The sequence below is a fragment of the Embiotoca jacksoni genome, unplaced genomic scaffold (assembly GCF_022577435.1).
Source record: "Embiotoca jacksoni isolate LCO1_2020_lvr unplaced genomic scaffold, fEmbJac1.0.p SCAF_4, whole genome shotgun sequence".
In the NCBI taxonomy this organism is placed as follows: Eukaryota; Metazoa; Chordata; class Actinopteri; family Embiotocidae; genus Embiotoca; species Embiotoca jacksoni.
In genome coordinates, this window is record NW_027185392.1 from 271,715 (window position 1) to 293,100 (window position 21,386).

The window sequence follows — 21,386 nt, forward strand, 5'->3', positions numbered from 1 at the left end:
GGGATCACAGTATTGGAATTAAAGGGAGTGACTTGTGTAGGAATAAAGTGATCAAATTGTGTTAGGGTTAAATGATGAAAGAGGTTAATTTACTTTGCAAAACTCAATGTCGTCTGAAATCTGACAAAAAAGTCATTCAAAAGCATGTCGTCCAAATTATGAATAAAAAGTCATATTATAGCATGTCGTCCAAATTATGAATAAAAGGTCATACTATAGCATGTCATCCAAATTATGAATAAAAAGTCATAGTATAGCATGTCGTCCAAATTATGAATAAAAAGTCATATTATAGCATGTCGTCCAAATTATGAATAAAAGGTCATACTATAGCATGTCATCCAAATTATGAATAAAAAGTAATAGTATAGCATGTCGTCCAAATTATGAATAAAAAGTCATATTATAGCATGTCGTCCAAATTATGAATAAAAAGTCATACTATAGCATGTCATCCAAAATATGATAAAAAAGTCATACTATAGCATGTCGTCCAAAATATGAATAAAAAGTCATATTATAGCATGTCGTCCAAAATATGAATAAAAAGTCATATTATAGCATGTCGTCCAAATTATGAATAAAAAGTCATATTATAGCATGTCGTCCAAATTATGAATAAAAAGTCATATTATAGCATGTCGTCCAAAATATGAATAAAAAGTCATATTATAGCATGTCGTCCAAATTATGAATAAAAAGTCATACTATAGCATGTCGTCCAAAATATGAATAAAAAGTCATATTATAGCATGTCGTCCAAAATATGAATAAAAAGTCATATTATAGCATGTCGTCCAAAATATGATAAAAATGTCATACTATAGCATGTCGTCCAAATTATGAATAAAAAGTCATATTATAGCATGTCCAAAATATGATAAAAAAAAAAAAAAAAGTCATACTGTTGTATGTTGTTAAAAATATGAAAAAAAAAGTCATACCGAAATAGGAAAATAAATTCATAATATGGCATGTCGTCCAAAATGTCATACTATACTATGTAAAACATAACAGTGGGGGACCCCATGGCCAAGTCCTTTGTTGAAATATCATGATCCCATTTGAACACGCAATAAATGCAGGTCTTCTTGCACTGCGTTGCTTTGCGGACATTGCTTCATTTCTCTGTTGCAGCAGGGCGCCATCCAGCGGCCGAATCTCGCACCTGCAGCCATCGACGCGTTTGACGCCAGCTGACACAGAAGGTACCTCGTCTGCGTCTGTGTCTGAGCAGCAGACGGTCTCCGGTTTCATCGCAGCGCACCTCGGAGGCAAAAGGTAAGACCGGGGGATGTTTTGTTTTTGTTTTGTTTTTCCATTGCAACACAACAACAAACGACACCTAATTTCTCCACGCATCCTTTTTTTTTTTTTTTTTTTTTTTTTTTTTTTTTTTTTTTATGCACACGTTGCTGGTGATTTTTAGGCACGTGTGTGAAAACTGTCACGTAAACGTGTTCCTCTTTAAGAGTTTGATAACCGATAGTTGGATGGACGTGTGACTTTGATGTCATTGTAATTGCAAAAAAAAAAAAAATAAAGTGCAGAGGAGGGTGTTTAGAGGGCTGCTAGGCCTGTATGGCGCAGTTTTCAGCGTTGAAGTACCCCCCCCCCCTCTGTCGCTCATCCTCGGTGGAATAAACAGAGACGCGTGACGGGGGCTGGATGCTGAGACATGCGGGCATTTCTAAACAAAACGCTCGTCAGCTCTGCAGCGTTTCTGTTCGTTGCGGCATTGTCGCACATTAAAACGTCCTCTACTGCAGGGTACATTATTATTATTTTTTTTTTATCTTCATAAAGTCGAGTTAAAACGTTTTATTATTTAAAAAAAAATTTTTTTTTTTAATATCTTCATCAACTTCTTCAACAAGAAGTGGATAGAAATTGCTGCGGTTTAATGAAACAAACAAAAAAAAAGTAATAAAAAAAATGATGCAGTTCGAGAAAACTTCGCTCGACGGTGACGACACAAGACACGCGTGCGCATGCGCGCGGTGGCGGTGACGCGTCAGTTCGGTGGTCGCGAGCCGTAGCCGTTAGCTAATTAGCTCGTTATCGCCCACAAAACAAGCGCAAATTCGCGTTATCTGTCGCTAATAACGGTAAGATATTACTGTGTTCACTTCAGGATGACACGTTAAAAATATTTATTTCTAATTAAAACGTCAATGAAGTTCATTAAGGGCACCAGAAGGGGTCATTAAATGATGCGCCAAATTGGCTTAGCCTCATGATAAAAAAAAAAAAAAAAAGACCCGCCATTAGATTATTTATTTATTTATTTATTTATTTATTTATTTATTTATTTATTATTTATTACCACTAACTTAACTAATTTTCTGTACTTTTAATGGAAATGTGCTTAATTAACGTGGATAGCCTGTTTGGGGTTTTGTTTGCCGAACTTTGGAGCAAAAAAACGGTGCAAATAAAGCTTAATTATCTGAAAAATAATAAAGTGTAAATTAAGTCTAAATTAGAAATATTAAAAATGTAGAAACAACACAGAGAAGTAAACTAGTTTTTTTTGTTTTTTTTAGTAATAGTGTCTACAGTTAGAAACTGCAGCACGGGAATAAATATTGTATTTTAGTATTTAGGCGTTTTCTATAGTCACACACTTCAGAGATTAATATATTTATACTTTATATACTTTTATTTCTTCATGAGAACTGTTTTATCCACCGGTCGAGTTGTGATCGAGTAGCTTCTGATAAACAAATAACCTCCTGCACCATTATGAGGTCATGAAAACACACGTCTCTGCAGGTTGTCGGTTCTCTCCCGGGTCTTTTATTTATTTATTTATTTGTTTATTTATTTATGTTTATGCTGCTGATCCTCCTCGTGTGTTTTAAATCCTCCAGAGCGAGTCGCAATGGGGAAGGAGAAGTTCCACATAAACATTGTGGTGATAGGACACGTCGACTCCGGCAAGTCCACCACCACCGGCCACCTCATCTACAAGTGTGGGGGCATCGACAAAAGGACAATCGAGAAGTTCGAGAAGGAAGCCGCGGAGGTGTGACTCGTATTTTTCTCACTTTCATTTAAAATGGGATGTTTTTTAAAAGATTTTCTGCTGTCTGACTTGCTTCTAGTACTTCTAGTTTTAATCCTGGTTTTGTTTTTTTCAGCGCACACAAAAATATCAAAGATCGAGACGCATTTATGTATTTATAACAAGTAATCATCAAAAAAATGATGTGAAGGAAAAGTAATTAATTACTTAAAAATGTCAACATCCAAAATGATTGCACTGATACGCACCTATTTGTTTCTATACAACGCAGAATAAGTCCTTCCTATGACTTTGAGCTGAATGTAACTGCAATACTGAGATTTATGACTCACTTTACTTCATTATAACTCACCTCTGGCAAAATCCATCACAGTACAATAACACTGTTGACTGTGTTTCTTGGTTTGTTTGTATATAATATATATAGATATATAATGTACTGTATATACTGTGCATTTTATATTTATATTTTTTACTGCTATTTTATTGCTTTCCTATTATTTTATTCTATTCTATTATTTTATTCTATTATTTCTATTATTATCTTATTGCTTCTGTATGCTGCTGTAGTGAAAAAAAATTTCCCCTCGGGGATTAATAAAGTAAATACCTACCTACCATTATTTTAGCCTCCATTAACTTCCATCCGTCAGAGGGGATTCGGGAGGATTACTCTGGAAGAAAAATATTACACACGGCAGTCATTTCACTGTCAGAGATATAAGCATCGAAAGAAAAAGTTAATTTAGTTTTTTGTTTTTCTTTCCCCCCCCCCCCCCCCCCCCCCACGAACGTCCCTTAGATGGGAAAGGGTTCCTTCAAATACGCCTGGGTTCTGGACAAGCTGAAGGCCGAGCGGGAACGCGGCATCACCATCGATATATCTCTTTGGAAGTTCGAGACCAGCAGGTACTACGTCACCATCATCGACGCTCCGGGACACAGGGACTTCATCAAGAACATGATCACCGGGACGTCTCAGGTGGAGTCAGACGAGAGCGGAAACGATTGGGGACAGCGAGAGAAGAGTGCCTTTTTTAAAAAAATTTTCATACTTCTCTCTCTCTCTCTCCCGACTCACCTTCAGGCCGACTGTGCCGTGCTGATCGTGGCCGCGGGCGTGGGCGAGTTCGAGGCGGGCATCTCGAAGAACGGGCAGACTCGCGAACACGCCCTCCTCGCCTACACCCTGGGAGTGAAGCAGCTGATCGTGGGCGTCAACAAGATGGATTCCACCGAGCCCAACTACAGCCACAAGCGCTACGAGGAGATCGTGAAGGAAGTCAGCACTTACATCAAGAAGATCGGCTACAACCCCGACACTGTGGCCTTCGTGCCCATTTCTGGCTGGAACGGAGACAACATGCTGGAGCCCAGCCCCAATGTGCGTCTGCCGTGAGACCCAGAGTCTAGTGAATTTGTACAGATTTGCCTTGTGTGCAGTAGCGATGGGCATTTTCAAGCAGAAGTGCTACTCGAAAGTCGCTCGGAAATATTCGATTCCACCGCGTCCATTATTTATGTTTTGAACGAGTTCCACTCAGAACTTTCTTCGTCGTCGTCCGTGTATGTTTCCCCGTGTTCGCACTGGGACATCTTAACACAGCTTAACCTGAAAGCAGCTCGTTCTTCTTCTCCCGGTGTTATTTAACGGCAGCTTTTATGCGCATTACCGCCACCTTCTGACGGGAGTAACGCATTACAACCAGGCGCCGGTGAAAACAGGAGAAATAAGGAAGAACGATAGTCACATATACTAATTGATTTTGTAGATTGTAACGACATATACAAGATATTGGAAAATTCGTGCCCCATCCCTAGTTTGTAGCATATTTCTATTTTAGTTGCCAACTATCAAAATGTGTTCTTTTTTTTTAATCACGTTATTTCACGTTTCCCAAGTTCACGCAAAAAGTGGTTTTATTCCAGTTCTGCTCATCACCAACTCGTAATTACTTCAGCAAAGATGCCTCTTTTTTTTTTGCCTGCTAACAAACGTAAACATTCCTGGAAAATTTTTATTTCAAGAGCTTTGGCTACGAAACGATGACAGAGCAGATGACATAAAAAGGTAATTCTAAAATTCATTCTGATTTAATTAAATTCTAAAGTTTAGCCGGTTTTTCGGTTCATTACAGGTGATGGAAATTTACATTTTAGTCAGTGAAGTTCAGGGTAAAGTCAGGGAATTGGACATTTGACTTTAAGCGGGAACCCGTTAGATCTTTGGAGAGTGTCACACATCTGCGATAACACCAGGTTTTTATAATAGGGTACTGTCCGTTAACCTTAAATGTGCACATGTATCACCTCAAATGCATCCATGTGTCCCTTTTGCTGCAGAAATAGAAGTTTAAGCTTCTCTCACTCCACAGATGTCCTGGTTCAAGGGCTGGAAGATCACCCGTAAAGACGGTAACGCCTCGGGCACGACGCTGCTGGAGGCTCTGGATGCCATCCAGTCTCCCTCGCGCCCCACCGACAAGCCCCTCCGCCTGCCTCTACAGGACGTGTACAAGATCGGAGGTGAGGGCGGCGGCGGCGGGGGTGGTGGTGGTGGTGGTGGTGGTGGCTGTAAGGATGATGGTCGTGTGATTCAAAGCTGTCAGAGCCGACCTGTGAATTACACCCGCCCCAGTTGTCACGCTCTGCTCGAGTGTTGGTGGCACCGGATTCTGGGATGAAAGTATTTTTGGAACGAGTTCGCCTTGTGACAAAAAAAGCAGAACCGAATGAGGCCCGGAAAAGAATTCCCGTTGGTTCATTCTGTCCTAAATGCTCCTGCAAGTTTCCTTGTAATTCGTGAATCCTGCTTTTCACTCCGTTGTAATGTCCCCAACCTTCCGCCCTTCCAGGCATCGGCACCGTTCCCGTGGGCCGAGTCGAGACGGGAATCCTGAAACCCGGCATGGTGGTGACCTTCGCCCCCGTCAACGTGACCACCGAGGTCAAATCTGTGGAGATGCACCACGAGGCCCTGAACGAGGCGCTGCCCGGCGACAACGTGGGCTTCAATGTCAAGAACGTGTCGGTCAAGGACATCCGCCGCGGCAACGTGGCGGGAGACAGCCGGAACGACCCGCCGCAGGAGGCGGCCAGCTTCACCTCTCAGGTCGGCTCACGGCCGTCTAAAGCCCTGAAACACACGACGGGGGTTTAGCTGGAGGTGCACTGACCTGTCTCTGCCGCCCGCAGGTGATCATCCTGAACCACCCCGGTCAGATCAGCTGCGGCTACGCTCCCGTGCTGGACTGCCACACCGCGCACATCGCGTGCAAGTTCGCGGAGCTCAAAGAGAAGATCGACCGTCGCTCCGGTAAGAAGCTGGAGGACAACCCCAAGTCCCTGAAGTCCGGAGACGCCGCCATCGTGGACATGATCCCCGGCAAGCCCATGTGCGTGGAGAGCTTCTCCGAGTACCCGCCGCTCGGTAAGTCTTTCCGGTCGTCGCACCTGCAACTTCCGTTTGCGGGATCGAACCGAACCGAACCTCCGAAGTTAGTCGAACTTGTTTGTTGTTGGACCGACGCTGTGAACTTGTGAGAAAAAAAACCAAAAACCTTCTTTTCCCGTGACACCCCCCTCCTCCCCTCCCCTCCCCCCCCCCCGCAGGGCGCTTCGCCGTGCGCGACATGCGTCAGACGGTGGCGGTGGGAGTGATCAAAGCCGTGGAGAAGAAAGCGCCCACCAGCGGTAAGGTCACCAAGTCCGCGCAGAAGGCGCAGAAGGTCAAATGAACGTTGTGCTGGGCTGCTGCCCCGAACGCTCACCGTGGCCGAAGACACACGAGCACCCCGCCCCTCCTGCACACCATAGTCAGCGTCTGGTCTATTATCACAATGCATCGCAAAAGCAGACGAAGGAAAAAAAAAAAACGTAACCGCGCGCCGGTAGCGACTTCCCGCGCTAAACGCGCCGTTCTCCGTAGGTTTTTATCGCGACCCGGTTCGTAGCGGAACGACAAATTTGCATTCCAGTTCCCGTTGTAGTCCGACTTAAAACTGTCTCGATCTAGCCGAACCAAACAAAACGTTAGTAATAAGGTAGAGATGTTCGCCCGCGAGGTTTTCTGTCCGTGTTCGAGCTTTAAAAGAGACGTACGCTAACCGGCCCGGAGGTACACCGGCCGCTCGCATGTTCGCCGTTCGCACCTTCAGAGAGCTTCAGAAAACGTTGTCCGATGACCTGAAGTCTTCACGCCTGGCACTTTGCTTAAGCTCCCTTTTTTGCAGTAGCTCTGACAAATGTTAAGTTACTGTTCAAGTTCCTGCACCTTAATCGATGTTATTTGTGAGCATTCGTTCATTCAGAGTAAAGATGTTTAAACTGTACGTCGTCGTTCCTGGTGTCATTGAATCCCAAACCACAAAGCTCTCCGTAGAATGTCCTTTATTGATGAATGAGGATAAAAGTTCACTTGCATTTTCATTACATTACAGGCTTCATAAATCTAAACCGAGATTATTACTAGTGTGTAAATATGTGCACATAATTTAAATAAATTAAAAGAAACAAGACAAGAATGTTAACATGTCAAAGGCCCGTTTTTATGCCCAGTAGCAAAAATGATCTCCAAATTAAAAACAAAAACAACAACTGTAAAATGCCTCAAGTCTGAACATATAGACAGTGCAACCGTTTTCTGTTTGGAGGAACCTAATAGACGTTTCAGGAAACTGAACAGACACGGAGATGAATGTGTACCACAAAAACAAGGCACCTGTAAACTCTACGTACTGCACATTTTGGAGACTCCATGTCAGAGCGCGGGTCTTTTTCTTTTTCTTCTTTTTTTTTTTTCTTTGATGCAAACAGGTTGAACCATAAATAGTAATTTAATGTTAGCATTCATTCTCAGTTATAGGTTTTTTTTTTTGGGGGGGGGGGATATGGCAGCCTCTTCATGCAAAATATACTCGGAAGGAAAGTGAGATCTCTTGAAAGCAAACCGACCCGAGGCCTCGAACACGTTCTGGTCGTATTCACAAAGTTAAGACCGGATCCTTCCGACTGTCAGGAGCGGCGAGGAGGGCTTTTTAAGCGGTTTCAGAATCTCTCCAGGGGAGGAGAAAATTGCGGAAGTACGACGAGGCGAGAGAAAGTATTCTGAAATGAAACTCCGCCGACGACATCGTGCCGGGATGACGTCCGCGTTTCGGTCTCATTCGAGACGCTCGCGCCTCCCGAGGCTCGACGCGGCAACGGCAGAAATGGGACTCGAGTCCTCGCGTCGGGGACGCAGATATTTGTATTTCCACCCGGATGTCGCTGTCCGCTCTCTGCCCTTCATCACTAAGAGGGAATCTTTTTTTTTTTCTTTTTTGGGGGGGGTGTCAAAAAAAGGATGCCAAAGTTCCTCACCCAGATTGGTGTTTCTGTCCTTTTCCTCGCTCAGAGTCGCTCTGAGAAGTTTCATAAATCAAGATTTCAACAGGCTGATATCGGAGCTCTGTGAGAGGATCCTCAGAATCTTTGTGAATACGACCGGTGCTCTTTAATCTGGGTTCTGCAGAATCGATCGAGGTACTGCTATTATTCACCACCGAGGCTCAATGGGTAGGATCGACCTGCATCTCCGTAGTGTTGTAATCATTCAGAACCGCCGAGACCTCCTCACCTGACGCACCCGATTCTGTACCATGCAACAGGAAGAGGAAGTTAGCCGTCTCGGTGTCACCGCTCAGCAGTTTAAGCAAACAGATGTCCTGTTCGTACTGACAAAGCGATACATTCTGCAGCAAGTCCACTTAAAGGAAGCAAAAGTAATCCCACTTGACAAAAGAAAAGAAAAAACAAAACATTGACTATGATTTTAAATAAGATCTTTAAATCTTCCTTTTCGTGTAAAAACAGGGCGGCAAAAAACAAAACAAAACAAAAAACAGGCCAAATGCGATACAAAGTTCGACCTCGGAAACATTTCTCTCAGTGTGTCTGTTTTCTGAACCAAAACAAAGTGCGTTGTTAGGTCACAGCTCCTCATGACAAAATATCAAACAGTTCTTTTAACCAAGAAAATGACATTCAAGATGTGTTTTCAATCCGTTGGCTGTCATCTGATCAGCTGGAAAACCAGCCGACCGCTGCATAATGTGATCTGAGAAGAAGAAGAAGAAGAAGAAGAAGAAGAAGAAGAAGAAGAAGAAGAAGAAGAAGCAGAAGAAGAAGAAGAAGAAGAAGAAGCAGCTGCTCCGTGTTCCTTTCCTCCGGACGAGGGGAGTCCTGCGGCGCACATACGTGTGCTTTCGCAACACGGGTCTGCTGCACCGTCAGCGATAACGAGATGCAACCGTGATCGATGAATTGAAATCGGGATGAGCGTTAAATCCACATGAATACGTATGTTTTCTTGTCGGGGTTTCCCTGCTGTACTCCTCAGTAAAGTATGAGGGGGGGGGGGGGGGGGGGGGGGGGATGAAAAGGTTCGGACGCCCTTCCTGTTGCATGCGAACCGCACCGAGCCGGACGAAGCGATAACCTTCGCAAGTATTCCGAGTTACGTCTCCCGATCAACGCGTCAGCGTGACCGCTGGTACGCGAAACCTTTGCGGTTTCAACCGCGGACCTGAATCTGGAGCGTTCCTGAGCCCGGGCAGTAATTTCCACGGCAGAAATATGGCTGTTTTGAAACGCGTCGGAAAAGTCTACGGCGACGAAGCGACGTTTGCCTTTCGAGAGGGGGCGGAGCTTCACCGTCCGAGACCGAAGAAGAAGGCGCATCAGGTTCAGGAGACGCCGGGTGGGGTTTTTCTTCGACGTCGTGTCACCGTGAATTCGTTCCCCAGAGTCGGACCGTCGACACCCGAGTTCTACTGGGACCTTCGAATGCCCACGAACCAGCGGTCACAGCAGGCGATTAACCTCCGTGTACGTTCGCTGTGCTGCGTTCAACAGTTCCTCTCTCAACCTTTTTGATCAGAGCGATGTAAATGTAGCTCAAAATTACACGCCCACATTGAGTGTGTCAGAAATGATTGTGTTTGACGCTGTCGGGAGCACGATATGCAAATCTGTTAGCAGACTTCTCAAACTTGCTTTCGAGTCATTTCTGTTATCGTGACGAGTAAAAATGCAACGCGGACTCTTTTTTTTTTTTCCCCCCAACTTATCTGCACTTAAACCGCATGAAGACATACTTGTAACGGAGCATGAACAGAATTGACCCGGTATTCACTGAGACATGTTTCAGGAGTCTGCTAAATGATTTCCTTACATTTTAAAAATGGATGCCTGAGAATGTAGAAAAAAAAACTAAATTATAAAATTGTATTGCCTGCATTCACATGAGTTACAACAGGTCCTTCCAAAAAAAATGGTACTTGCGGGCAACTCATTGGTTTCATTCATTTCTTTTTTTTTTTAGGGGTGGGGGTAATAATATCAAATAATCAAAAGGAAAAAAACATCTGTTTAAAAAAAAAAAAAAAAAAAAAAAAACGGACAGCATGCTACGGAAATGGAGAATGACCACGTTTGGCGGCGGTGAGGTAACATTCATGTCAATGTGGAAGCCTGTCATGTGATGGGAGAGGCAGCAAACACACGTCGGGCACGTCTTAAGTGCTCAGCTCCGTGTTTACTACTCAAAATAATAATTCTAGCGGGTGAGAGCGGTGTCCATCGGGTGAGTTGTTAAAATGCACCTCACCAACCTCCGTACCTACGACCGAAAACATGCAGCTCATGCCGTGTGTCGAGGTCACGTATCAACCAGCCGTCGTTCGGGACCGAGTTTCTGATTTCACCAGCGAAGGTTTTTCTTCTTCTTCTTTTTTTTTTTTTTTTTTTTGGCCGTCTGCGCGTCTCGTCTTCTATCTGTCAATCGTACGTTCAAACGAAGAGTAACTCATGCAACGGTACGCCGTATGTGATCAGCCTGTATGAAAATACTGTGGATTCTTATCAAATGGAACAACATGAAAATAAAAGGAAAGAGGACCCCGTGTTATATCCCCCGCCCTCCCCGCCCTCCCTCCAAAAAACAAAAAGGATAAAAACCATCTCTGTGAGGTGAGGTCCGCGTGCCTTCCCGACACGCGGGCGGCCTATTTTAGCCGTACGTGCGGCGTGTTCAGCAATTCAGTGCTGCCGGTCGGGGGGGGGGGACGCGTGGCCGCCGGCCAGGCTGCGGTTCGAGCCCCGGGATCCGGCCCCGGCTCTGGCCCCTGTCCTCAGGAGCTCCGAGGAGTACGTGTGGGCCTCGGCGGTCCCCTGTGACAGGAAGTCAAACCCTTGCGCCTCCATGTCCCTGTCACTGATAAAGAGGTCCTCCTCACCCCAGCCGCCTCCTCCTCGCCTGCCTGCACCGCCGCCTCCTCCTCCTCCTCCTCCTCCTGCTCTTCCACCTCCTCCGGAGTCTTTGCTACAGCTGTGGAAGCCGACGGGGGAGTCGCTGCTCGTACTCGGGCTTGGAGATGACAGGCTGTGGTGGGCGTCGTGGACGGTCCCCGGGGCTACCTGCATCAGGTCCTGCACCGACATGGACTTGCCCAGTCCCCGGTCCAACTGGACGGGCCCCGAGCAGCAGCCCGGGGCCGGCGGCACCAGGGGCTCCAGCTCCAGGCTCATGTGTCTCCTCCAGGAACCTTCCTCCTTCGCGTTAATCCTGCCTTTGCCGTTGGTGCCGTCCCGCAGCTGCTGCCCCAATCCGCCCAGCCCCAACGCGAGGCCCAGGTCCTCCCCGACACTGCTGTCCTCCGTCTGCGTCCCGAGTCCTCCGCAAAAGTCCTCCATGTCGGGGGACGCCTCTCGGGAGGTCGCTTGCACCACGCCGCCCGAGCCGCGGCCGGGAGGCGGCGGCGGCGGGAGCCTCGCCAGCAGGGGAAACCCCCCGTCTCCTGCTCCTCTGCCCCCGCAACTGCTGACGCTGTTCGGGGTGAGGATGGGCGGAGAGCTCCCCGCGGCCTCGTCGGTGCCACTCTCGGGCGTGGTGGCCTGAGCCCGGGTGTGGTGGTGGTGGTGGTGGTGGTGGTGGTGGCGATGAGGCAGCGGCGACGGGCTGAAAGAGGAGGACGCGAGGCCCGAGGGAGGCGTGGAGGAGGAGGCGTTGAGATTGAGGTTGAGCTCGTTGGGGGCCGCCAGGATGAGATGGAGCCCTCCCTGGGAGAGGTGCGAGTTGGTGGAGGAGCGCGTGACGAAGCCGCCGGGGGGGGCCGCTCCGCCGCCGCTGACCTGGGTGGAGCAGGACAGGTCCTTGCTGAAGACGGAGGAGTGGTAGTCGGAGGTCTGCTCCAGCTCGAACAGCGGCAGAGAGGAGAGCGTGAGCGCCGAAGACGAGCCTTTACGTAGAACCTGGCGGTAAATGTCGAGCAGGGAGTCCAGCTTCGACTCGATCGACTGGACCTGCGAGGGACGAGACGGAGGACGAGAGGGAGGCGTGAAGTCACAGAAACTCTCGGCTACATCCCAATCTGACGGTGCAGTAGCTGAGTTTTGATTTCAGCCTTTCACACTTGAATCTTTGGGGCCTCAGCCTGGGTGTTTTCTACCATTCTACCAGACGGGGGCGCCAAAGATATATAAAAAAATAATCTTTACAATTATCACTTTTAACAAGTAAAGTTAACTAACAGGGTTGTGACCAAAATAAAAGGGATGATCCTTCGCTTACACTTTAAAACAGTACTATATAGTTTGCTTAATATACGTATTATTTTTTTTGGTGAACTGTGTCTGATGGACGTAACCAAGCGGCAACCGACAGTGTCATCATCCGTAAACTGCTCTTCGTCGCCGTCTTGCCGGTTTGAAGCCAGAAGTTGCCGTATTTGGACGAGCTGGGGAAGAGCGAGCTGTGGACCGCACTCGACTTGACTCTCTGAGTATGATTGGAAACTCGATGACAACACGCCCCGCCGGAAACCCGGCTGCACCACAGTCTTGTCAATCAAATGGACACGCCCCCCCAAAAAACTTTTACGCCAAATATCAAATTTATAATCTGATTTTTTTTTCAGATGGACCGCCAGAAAACTACTAAGGAATGACTTTAGTGAATGACACCAAATTGAGTTGTAATGTAAAAAAAAGAAAATGTATTGACTTTCTGGAGCCAACCTCGAGTGGCACTCGGTGGTATTGCAGTTTTCGACCTAATTCTAGTCCACTTTTATATACAGTCTATGGGAGTAACAAGTGTCGTCTAAAATCATAATTTCTGATGATATTGTTATGTCATAAGATTTTAAAGTCAATAATAAAAGTTAACAAAGCATTTTTGCTACATTCTGTTGACCTGTACAATAGTGATCTGGCTCAGTTTATCTCCGCTGTGACGATCGGCAGTAGGAACGGGTCCGTCTCTGTTTATGTAGAGACGGTGCAGACGGGCTTCCTGATTGGCTCAGTGCAACATTTCAGAATAAAAGCCTAAAGACCACAGACCTGCCGCTCCACCTTACAGACGCGACCCAGCATGCTCATGTCCTCCAATATATCTCCATCAGACAGCAGCTTCTCTCGGATCTTCTTATCCAGAGGGATCTGACCCTTCCCCAGGATTTGGTCCACCCTGGAGCACACACACACACACACACACACACACACACACAGAAAAAAAAAACACAATAAGATATTAATGACAGGAAGATAAAGAGCGGCAAAGTAGAAATCCAGGAGGGCAGCTCACAGAAAAGGAAAGAAGGATGTAACAGAATAAGAGTTTCTTTTTAAATACGACAAATTCAGACACACGAGAGGTTCGAGTTCCTCGCTGGATTTAACAAATACTTTGTGCTGAATTGAAAAACTTGACCAACCACCGAAGGATATTTAAATCCTCATTCAAGCAGTTCACAACAAGACGTTGGCTTCTCAGACTTTGAGTAAAGTTTTCATTTTGGTTTACAGCCCAACATTCACATTCAGTTTCTTTTATCTCTTTACAGCAGAATCTGGTTAATAGCATCAGTTTGGTTTTAATTCAGCAGTCGTGCAGTTTTAAAGCCACAAACCAAAACAAAACGGGGAACTTCGGGAAAATATTTCTGATTGTTCGGTGTCACGGTTTCATTTTTACAGTCACAGCATCACTACTCTCGCTGCTCCGTTATCGTGACGTGACCTGCGTGCTGATCATCACCATGACAACGGAGCAAACTCCACCTCTTGATGAAGACCGCGAGAGGTGGATGAAAGCAGCTGCGGGAAAAAAAAAAGGCCGAGTAAGTGGAGTTAATTGATCAAAAATGTCAGTTCCTCCACCGTGTTTCCGAGTCGGATCAGCACCACCTGGAGAAGGCGCAGCGTGAACTGCGTTTTCATCCACCGCCAGCAGGGGGCAGCGTTACAACAGCAGCGTCAGGTGAGACTCAGCTGAGCTTCGTGGATTGCTCGGTTTGTGTGTGTTTTAAGTGTTGGCGTTCACGTTGGCATCAGGTTGGACGCTCGCGTGAGGATCGGTCACGTAAGCTCAGAGGCCCAAAACCAAAGTGAAAAAACTGTCGAGAGTTCAGTTAGTGTGAGAAACCAGCTCATCGTGCCTCTCCAGCTCTGTCAACTTTAAAAGACGCCAGCTTGAGCTTCATCTCACGGTGAGATGGAGGTCCGGAAAAACGATTGGCAGCACTAAATAAAACTCGTTTTATTCTTCATGATTTCTGAAGGACTATTAAAAAAAACAAAACAAGCATGATCAGCACCGTGTCTATAACTGCCTCACGTCATTAATACCACCCGTGGATGAAAATAAATCGCTTCAGTAACCGATAGAATCCCCGGGGGTGCTGCCGAAGACCATCACTGAAGAACTGGTTTATCTTTCTGCCTCCAGCTTGTTGTGAACTAAAACACAAATAATTTCATTGACCTTCCTGACAAGACTTGTGTGCATCAAGATGGCCTTTTAAAATGTGAGCGAGTAGCTACACAGCTCGAGTGAGATGAAGTCTACTCGTCAGCCAATCATCACACTTCCTAACACGCGTTCTCCTTTACTCTGAAGTAAAATAAAAAGTAATGCCGGATTACACAAAATATTTGACGTATGGTTGTCCCGCTGCCAGAAAATATTGCAAATAAATAATAAAAAACATGCTCAAACATAAATTGGAAAGTTTAATTTAAATGAACAAATGAATCATTTGTATCTATCGGAGAGAAAAAAAACTACGACGGAGTATTAGGACCACGTTTTGACAACAAAGTGGAAATGATGGGGGAGAAAAAAGGTCAAACGTCGTTCCTACCTCGTCTGCAGACTCTTGATGCGGCACAGCATGTCCAAGTGGCCGGCGGAGTACTGTTCGATCACGTCCTTCACATCATACGGACGCAGCGTCTCCTTGAACTTCTTCTTGGCCACATGGAACTTCATTATCCTGCACGAAACGAGCAGAGTGGTTCACAAGAGGCGCCACAAGGGGGAGCTCCGGTGCAGGCGGCACAGGCGGCATGCAGCGACGCCACGGCAGACTAATCAAAACAAATCAGAGCTTACTTTGACATTTTTCCAGCTTCTGAAGGTGATTTAAATGTGTCACGTGCACGCCTACAACCTGTTTGTTCACACCAAACAGTCAGGACACCTGAACCTGAACTTCCCCCAGACCGTATGCAAACATCCGCATGAGCCTGCGGCTGCTTATTTCGGCTGTCTGCATGGAAAACGAGCGAGTGAGAAACAGCAGCTCTCTTGAGTTTCTGCACCTGCGGCGCCTCAAGGCTAAATTCATAAAAATGTGGCTGAAAGTGAGGAGAGGAAGGGGCCGGCAAGGACACGGCGATAAAACTGGATGCGAAAGAGAGGCTACCGTAGCAGAGCGTCGAAGAGTCCCCCGTGAGAAGGTTCACGTCTGGGTTTAAGTGCATTTAACTGACGTCACTTCTGTGCTTTAATCGAGTACTTTCAAGGAGGTATTCTGCGGTAGATTCTGAAATTAGTATTTTTAAGGCCTGAGCCCAGGACAGTACAGAAGCCCTGATGTGTTTCAAGGAATTATTTTTCTTCCAAGTGAATTCAAATTTTTCAAGACTTAAAGGTGCTCGAAAGTGTACGTATATATACACATATTAGAAATGTGGAAAATGTACATATTATAAAGGTGTCTGGCGTCGGTGTAGCAAAATGTCTCGCTGGCGCCCCCTAAACTGCAGCCCTCGCGGCGATTTTTCATCTACACTTACACTTTGGTGGACAAGTAGATCTACTAAAAAAGCCTCTTGGCACCATTAACTAAACTCAACAGGAAGTCGGCCATTTTAAATTTAATGTTCATTTCCGCGTGTCTGCAAAATAAATGGCTCAGTAGTGCCCCCTAAACTGCAGCCGCCGTGGCTACTTTTACCTCCATGTACCACATTTGGTAGTCATGTGTCACAACTAGATCTACAAAAAAGTCTCTTGGCATCGTGACTTAAACTCAACAGGAAGTCGGCCATTTTGACTTTAATGTCCTTTTTTTTTTAGCGATTTCTTCATGTCATACTTTGACAAGCTCTACCTCCAGAATTTATCTGACTGACTTGTAATTCGGTCGGTCTGATCTTAAGACCTTTTAGATGAAAACGTATTAAAAGATTTAGTTTCTGTTGAACGGTGTGTCCGTGCCGTGGCGGCTATTTTGCATGTTTTGCCATAAAACTATAAATTGTTGTAACTTTGACCAACATTATCCCATATTCCTCAAACTTTATATGTTTGATAAATGTCCCGGCCTGACAACATCTACGTGCCAAAATGCAGCCATACTCATAGCGCCTCCTACTGGCAACAGGAAATGACATGTTTAATGATTTCATGTGCTTTTGCTGGCCACATAGTGGACACAAGGAGTGATAGAAAAAGTGCAAAGCATCTGTCCACCTTTCTTATAAAAAATTTCTTGGTTTATCTTTTCTAAAATACAATTTTAACAGCTGAACCTTTTAATTTTCATTGAAACATATTTAAGACTTTCTTCCTGCTTGGTTCAACACACTCATACAGAAGTTATAACTGGAGCTGACAGGTTGTCTCTCTTCCCATGGCCACGAAAACAGTGTGTCCTTGGGACATGATCCCCTTACACAGCTCTGCAGTGTTAATGCTCCCACCAACCATGTTTCCTGTCTCTCAACTATCCACCCAAACACATGAACCGAAGATGATCTAAAAGTAAAATAATTTTTTTTTTTTTAAAAACTCGAAATCTTCCGGTCACTTTAATCCCTCTGAGCACGTACAATCAGCAGAGCTGCCGAAACAGCAGGGGGGCTGCAATCAGGGTTTGTTCGCATGTAACCCCGGCAGTGTGAGAGTCCAGTGTTAAGTGGGATAGAAAGAGGAAGTCTCACCTGACGGCTCGGATGACGCACTTGACTGAGGGCAGCAAGTCCTCCACCGAGATCTCGCAGTGACAGCCCTTCTCATCGAAAGTGTCATCCGCTGCCATGTTAGCGTCTGCTGCTCAGGAGAGAGGAGGCGGAGAGGGGAGGGCGGGGGGCATTAATCTGATTTCTGTTCAGCGATCTCTGTGTCATTTCACAGAAAGGAAACAACAGACCCGTAAGCTGCATTTGGCTTAACGGAGTTGACGTCCTCGATTGTTCAGACTGTCTCGTCAAGACTTTCGAGGAATTCTTCTACGGTTTTCACACGTTTGGCTGATAAAAGTGATTAACAGTGTCACAGTGACCTTTGACCCCTAAATCTAATCAGTCCACCCTTGAGCCCAAGTAAACGTTTCAAAGATATTCCTTCACGGTGCTCCTGAGATATCGTGTTCGCCATAGACTGGATGTAAAAGCGAACGCATGTCTGAAAAATGAGGCCAATGTGCCTCGAGCTGCAGTACCAGCGATGGCCACTAGAGGTCGGCTCCAAAAAAGGCTCCTACTCCATAGACTCCCATTCAACTGTTGTCATGAAATTCAGACATTTTTTTCCACAAGTCATTATGGTGACATTTGCTAAAGTCACTCGTCCTTATTAGTTTTCTGGTGGTCCATCTGAAAATAATTTGATCATTAATTAGATATTAGGACTCTAATTAGGCGTGTCTGTTTGATTGACATGCCTGTGGTGCAGTCAGGTTTCTGCTATCGGTGGGCGGGACGTAGCATCATCGGATTCACCGCTCGCTCCTCCCCAGTTTGTCCAAATATGTTCATTCTGACTCCAAAATAAGATGGCTGATAGTTATTTGTGGGTTTAACACTACCTTTTTTTATATTACATATATCAGTTTGGTCCACTGTTAATATACGATATTATCAGTGCATCTTTAAGAAACCTCAAGAAAGGCATTCAAAGCAGAAATTTAGGATTACCAAAACAAAACAATGATCTCTAAAAAGCTACGATTCACTGGGGAGGTGCAGTGTTGGGTGATAATTATCACTACAAGCCACCTCTTTACAAATAAGTATAGGATCCCATGTTAAACGATAACAATTCATATTTTAAGAAGCCTGAATAATCCTAAAGCAGAAACGCATCTGTATTACCTGGGTTATTCTCAGTAAAGTTTCATTTACTCTTTAAAAGTCTTCACTGTGGTGGACTCTGGGAAATAAACTGAGCTGAGAGTGAAAGACTGATTTGATTAAGAGAAAAACAGCGGTGAGGAACAGGCGTCTGGTGCGCCGGCAGATTTACGGCCGAAGGTGCCGCTCGGTGACACCGCAGCTCTGTTTATGGGCCTCCTGAGTTACGACGCCCAGAGGTACAGTGCAAGTACAGGAGTCGGACTGCAGCTCTCTGTTCTGTTCAACCAAACATTGTAAATGACCTCCGGGCGAAGCGTCTGGCATGAAGGAGGAGTGGGAGCGCTTGTCTGCGAGTCGAAAAACAGGGCTGATTAATGATTCGCTCCATTAAAATGTTTCCACTGAAATAACTTATTGTTTTAACTTCTAATGGGGCCGTAATGAAAGGGAAGTGTTTCCTATCCCCGAACACGTCAGTGACAGTGAGCGATCGCACATGAGCGCGGCTAACCGAGACAACTGGTTTTTTTTTTGTGGGCTTTTTTTTGGTGAGTTCGGCCGCAGCCAGCTGGACGGCTTCGACACCCGGTATGGCTGCTGGAGCTGCCCCCCCCCCCCCCCCCCCCGCCGTCCATCGATCAATCAGTCCACCCACACAAAAAAAAACAACTGGCCGTTACCGGGGAGGACCTGCCAGGCCGGCACCGGAGGCCAAAGGCAGGGAGCGCAGCAGCCATTAGCATTCCTCCAATCGGCCTCCTAACTTAGTAACCAAACCCAGTTCTGGTGGGTTGGATACTCGGGCCAGTACGACCCACATTTTGGGGGACAAACCCTTTGCCTTCTCGTTGATAATTTGACGAGAAGATGGACAGCTTTAAAGTCCTGATTTTTACACGTAATTTTTTTGTACAAGTCCAACCCGCCGTGACGTCACAAATCGGTCGTTTTTGGCCGTCGCCATCTTGTTTATTTTTTTTTTTTTTGGGAGCAGGAAGTGACCATATTTGGATGAGCTGGGGAGGAGCGAGGGGAGGATCTGACTGAGAACCAGAGGACACTATGCCCCGCCCACCTGCAGCAGAAACCTGACTGAACCCACGGCGTGTCAATCAAAACAGACACGCCCCCAAACACAGCTCCGTTTGAGGCCAAATATCGAATCCATATCTAATCTAATCAATATCTTCATTTAGTTTACGCGACTATCGTCTTCCTTTATTTCTTCTGTTTGTACCAGCGCCGTGTTGTAATTACATCGCTCCCGTCAGACGATGGCAGTCGTGCAATACCGATATCTGATGAATAATCCATTACTTCGAAGCGATTTTTGAGGGTCGTATTTTTTGCTTGAAACGGCCATCACTGGGACGCAGACTGACGCACTCACCATCAGTGGTGGAGCGGGACTGGCTCTTGAGTCGCAGCGACGGTCTGAAGCGCGTGCGGTCGTTGAAGCTCCAGCTCTTCTGGACCTTGGCCGGACTGGTGCCCTCCGTGCCGGCCTCCGCCACCGGGGAGCGCCGGTCGTTCACCGAAGACGTCTGCCGGTTCTTGATGCTCTGACCTCGGGGGCTCGCCATCCTCACCCGCTCCTTGAAGCTCAGCTTCTGGCTGAAATCGGGATGAAGGGCAGCACAGAGGGAGCGAGGAGAAGAGGAAGAGAGCGATGGTTTGAAATGACAAGACAGGTAAAGGCACGTTAAAGTTTCAATGCAAATCATCCCGAGACTTTTGGCAACATGTCGTTCCTTCACACGATCGTATCATAGGGCAGCCATCATTCAGATCTCCAGTATGAGGGAGAAGGGCTGCAGGGCCAGATGGAGAAAGACCAACATGCATTGCAGCAGGTGCTTTAAGCAAAATGCAAGCTCTGGTCAGGGACGATGCTGCAGCTGCATGAAGATGCTTGTTGTTTGTGCCTAGAAGTGTGAACAGTGTGTTGGTCTGTGCGACCAATTAGGTAGCATGTTGTCACACCGTTATATTAAAGGGTTATATAGTATGTTGAATTTAAAGGTGCCATGTTTTACACTTTATCTGACTTTATTCACGTACAAAAATATTTTTGGTTGTTTTGGCTACCAATAATCATCTCTATACAGTTTTACTAACTCTAATAACAAAAGGCTGAAAAAAAAAAGAAAAAAAAAAGGAAAGGAAATCTGAATTTTGACAACATGGGACCTTTAAAGCTACGGGACGTACTACACGTATTCCATGTAATGCTAATAAAAGTGAGTTTATAAAATATCATAAATGGAAATTACCTGTGAAATGTGAAAAAAAAAAGGACAGTGAGGTGTAGGGAAAGTAAAATGGCTGATTCTGACAACATGCAGAGGCAGTGCACAAAGCGTCAGGCATGGCTCATTACAAAGTGGGACTGCGTGTTTGGCTTCTTGAAAAGGACAAACGCTCGTATCTATCGTTCTCTTACTGTCAGCAAATCTCATGAAAAGACCAAGAATGTGTTCGTCCATCTCCTACGACACCTAACCTGTGTTAAGACTGACGTTTTTTTTTATTAAAAACAGGTCATCATTAAAGACAGCTGAAGGTTTTAACCAACAAAAGAGCAGCAAATGTCTTTCAGCTGCGGATTAATGCACATTTGGTGCACTCGTGAGTATTTATAGCAGCAGGATGATGTAAGCGGGACTGACTTAAATCTACTATAACGTTTGCGTTCGTGGTAATGAAGGAATTTGTATACACAGAAAACACAGCTGGATGTTATTGTTGTTGTTGTTGTTGTTTTTTTTATGGGATTTGTTGACAATAAGAAACAAAAATAGTCATCCTGAGAGTTTAGAATGTGTACGTGGGATATGGGGAGTGAAGCTGTTTGTATAGTTCAGATGCGACAAGAGGCGGCGAGTGAAGAAAAAAAAAAAGAAAAAAGGAAAAAGATGATGCTGCTGCTGCACCAGGCAGGAGAGTTTTCTGT

At 45.7% G+C, this 21,386-nt stretch overlaps 2 protein-coding genes across 3 annotated transcripts in view; one reads left to right on the forward strand and one right to left on the reverse strand.

Annotated features, from left to right (window-relative positions):
* Nucleotides 1-1,176: 1,176 nt before the first annotated feature.
* Nucleotides 1,177-7,359, forward strand: LOC138209356 (elongation factor 1-alpha 1-like). The gene is made up of 8 exons (XM_069167895.1): nucleotides 1,177-1,281; nucleotides 2,874-3,028; nucleotides 3,831-4,010; nucleotides 4,116-4,412; nucleotides 5,404-5,554; nucleotides 5,884-6,140; nucleotides 6,224-6,458; nucleotides 6,641-7,359. Exons 2-8 carry the CDS (start codon nucleotides 2,885-2,887, stop codon nucleotides 6,763-6,765), a joined length of 1,389 nt encoding a protein of 462 aa, XP_069023996.1. The 5' UTR covers nucleotides 1,177-1,281; nucleotides 2,874-2,884; the 3' UTR covers nucleotides 6,766-7,359.
* Nucleotides 7,360-7,400: 41 nt separating this feature from the next.
* LOC138209355 (potassium voltage-gated channel subfamily KQT member 5-like) overlaps nucleotides 7,401-21,386 on the reverse strand; it is a 108,955-nt gene continuing 94,969 nt past the window's right edge. For both annotated transcript variants that reach the window (XM_069167892.1, XM_069167894.1), the window contains 5 exons: nucleotides 19,824-20,047; nucleotides 17,300-17,408; nucleotides 15,214-15,345; nucleotides 13,412-13,538; nucleotides 7,401-12,370 (listed from right to left, as the gene is read on the reverse strand). In XM_069167892.1, the coding sequence (XP_069023993.1) occupies nucleotides 11,108-12,370; nucleotides 13,412-13,538; nucleotides 15,214-15,345; nucleotides 17,300-17,408; nucleotides 19,824-20,047 (1,855 nt within the window). In that variant the 3' untranslated portion in view covers nucleotides 7,401-11,107. The remainder of the gene's footprint in view (nucleotides 12,371-13,411; nucleotides 13,539-15,213; nucleotides 15,346-17,299; nucleotides 17,409-19,823; nucleotides 20,048-21,386) is intronic.

What these genes read in the sequence shown, in the direction of transcription:
- LOC138209356 (XM_069167895.1), top strand. Translation starts at nt 2,885, where the DNA reads ATGGGGAAGGAGAAGTTCCACATAAACATTGTGGTGATAGGACACGTC. An exon ending in TCGAGAAGGAAGCCGCGGAG is followed by an intron (nt 3,029 to 3,830) that starts GTGTGACTCGTA and finishes AACGTCCCTTAG; the next exon opens with ATGGGAAAGGGTTCCTTCAA. An exon ending in TGATCACCGGGACGTCTCAG is followed by an intron (nt 4,011 to 4,115) that starts GTGGAGTCAGAC and finishes ACTCACCTTCAG; the next exon opens with GCCGACTGTGCCGTGCTGAT.